Genomic DNA, 2,273 nt, shown 5'->3' with positions numbered 1-2,273 from the left:
TAGTTATCAGCACCAATTTCTCCGGACTCGCAATGTTGCGATGATCATGGCCGCGCAAGTCGCAGCGGCTCCCGCGGGTGCGAACAACAGCAAGGGCAAAGCCCCGAGCCTGCCGGGCGGCCTGGGCCCGGAGCGGGGCCCGGGGGGGGCCGGGGCTCCCGGGCCGGGCCCCGCGCTGGGGGTCGGCGAGGGGAGTCCGGCCGGCGGCGGCAGCGTGAATAATTTAGATCACCATCTCCACCACCACCACCGCAGCGAGCCGCCGAACATGGCCAATAACGCGGCTCCCGCCGCTGCCGCCGGTAACAACAACAACGCCAGCGGCGGCGGCGGCGGCGGCTCCTCCTCGGAGCCGGCTCTGAAGGAAGGTGGAAGCTCCTCGGCGTTATCTTCATCTTCTTCGTCTTCTTCCTCCTCCTCCTCCTCCTCCTCCAACCCGGGCTCGGCTATGGAGACGGGGCTGCTCCCCAACCACAAGCTGAAGAGCGTCGGAGGCGATCACCCCGCCGCGCCGCCCCACCACCACCATGCCCACCACCCGCATCACCATGCCCACCACCATCATGCCCACCACCCGCACCACCACCACCATGCACTACAGCAGCAGCTAAATCAATTCCCGCCGCCGCCGCCGCCGCAGCAGCCGCCGCCTCAGCACCATCCCGTGCAGAATAACAACAGCAGCCTCGGCGGCGGCGGCGGCGGCAGCGGCAGCAACAACAACGGCGGTGGCGGTGGCGGCGCTGCTCAGCCCAGTGCAGACATGGAGCAGCAGCAACATGGAGGAAAAGACAGTGTTTTGGGCGCTCAGGCCGAGCCCCCCCAGCAGCCGCAGCAAATGCTGAATAAAAGCGCCGACGAGGAGGAGATGCCCGGCAAGATGGGCGAGCCCATCGGCGGCCGCTACGACCACCCCGGCTTGGGACCCCTGGGCGGACAGCAGCAGCCCCAGCAGCCGCCCCCGAGTGCTGGGAGCGGCGGCGGCGGCGGCCTCGGCGGCGGCGGCGGCGGGAGCGGGGGAGGCGGCGGCGGCCCCTCCGCGGTGGGTGTCTCGGAGTTCAATAGCTATTATGGCAACCCTGCCCCTGCCCCTGCCAGCAGCGCTACGGCGAGCCGCGCCGGGCCTTGCTTTGATCAACATGGCGGACAACAAAGCCCCGGGATGGGGATAATGCACCCCACGGCGGCCCCCAACAGCATGGACCCCCTGCAGAACTCCCACGAAGGGTACCCCAACAGCCAGTACAACCACTACCCGGGCTACGGCCGCGGCCCCGGCGGCGGCGGCGCGGGCGGCGGCGGCGGCGGCGCGGGAGCCGTAGCGGCGGCGGCGGCGGCCGCCGGGGCAGGCGGCGGCGGCGGCTACGGGGGCTCCGCGGCGGGCTACGGGGTGCTGAGCTCCCCGCGGCAGCCCGGCGGCGGCATGATGATGGGCCCCGGCGGCGGGGCCGGCCTCGGCAAGGCTGGTGCCGGCGCGGCGGCGGCCGGCGGCTTCGCGCGGTTCTCCGGGCAGAACCAGCACCCGTCCGGGGCCACCCCTACCTTGAACCAGCTGCTCACGTCCCCCAGCCCCATGATGCGGAGCTACGGCAGCAGCTACCCCGACTACAGCAGCCCTAGCGCCCCGCCGCAGCCCCAGCCCCAGGCAGCGGCGGCCGCCCCGGGAAGCCAGCAGGCAGCAGCGGGCATGGGCATGGGCAAGGACATGGGCGCCCAGTATGGAGCGGCAAACCCGGCCTGGGCAGCGGCACAACAAAGGAACCACCCGGCGATGAGTCCCGGGAACACCGGACAGGCCATCAGCAGGACCCAGGTAACTCCCCGCGTTCGGTTAATGGACGGCTGGTGCCTCCGTGTAGCTTGTGTCGGGCTCTTAGTTTCTTTATAATTCACTTTTTTTTCTTCCCTTCCCCCCCTCGTCCCCCATCCCTCTCTCTTTTTTCTTTTATTTTTTTTTTCTCTTCCCCCCCTCCCCCCCCTTCTTCGGGCTAGTTCTGCCCCTCGCTGCCTCCGTAGCGAGGGTGAGCAGCGCACAATGCGCGGCCCCGATGGGGCTGGAGGCACTGGAGTGCGGTTTTCGCTGCCGAAATTAGGTTGTTCTCAGACCCAATTAATATTTGCCCCCACCACTTTGAAACAGCGTCGAAGGGACGCAGGGCCCGGAGGACGAGCAGCTCGGGACGGACGGGGGCGGGGGTTGGATTTTGTAACCGGAGTGTCGGACCCGGGGGGCTCCCGGGGGATAACGTCCATTATCTTTCACGGGGCCTTTT

At 68.8% G+C, this 2,273-nt stretch overlaps 1 protein-coding gene across 9 annotated transcripts in view; it reads left to right on the top strand.

Moving 5' to 3' along the window:
• The first annotated feature begins 268 nt into the window (after window positions 1-268).
• Window positions 269-2,273, top strand: part of ARID1B (AT-rich interaction domain 1B) — a 325,355-nt gene continuing 323,350 nt past the window's right edge. For all 9 annotated transcript variants that reach the window (XM_027905010.1, XM_027905001.1, XM_027905021.1 and 6 more), the window contains exon 1: window positions 269-1,813. In XM_027905010.1, coding sequence (XP_027760811.1) covers window positions 269-1,813 — 1,545 coding nt within the window. The remainder of the gene's footprint in view (window positions 1,814-2,273) is intronic.

Source organism: Empidonax traillii, unplaced genomic scaffold (genome assembly GCF_003031625.1).
Source record: "Empidonax traillii isolate 1590-97213 ecotype Southwest subspecies unplaced genomic scaffold, ASM303162v1 scaffold24:size2376012, whole genome shotgun sequence".
Classification (NCBI taxonomy): Eukaryota; Metazoa; Chordata; class Aves; order Passeriformes; family Tyrannidae; genus Empidonax; species Empidonax traillii.
The sequence above is the reverse complement of the archived record's forward strand: the minus strand, read 5'-3'. Positions and strand labels throughout refer to the sequence as shown.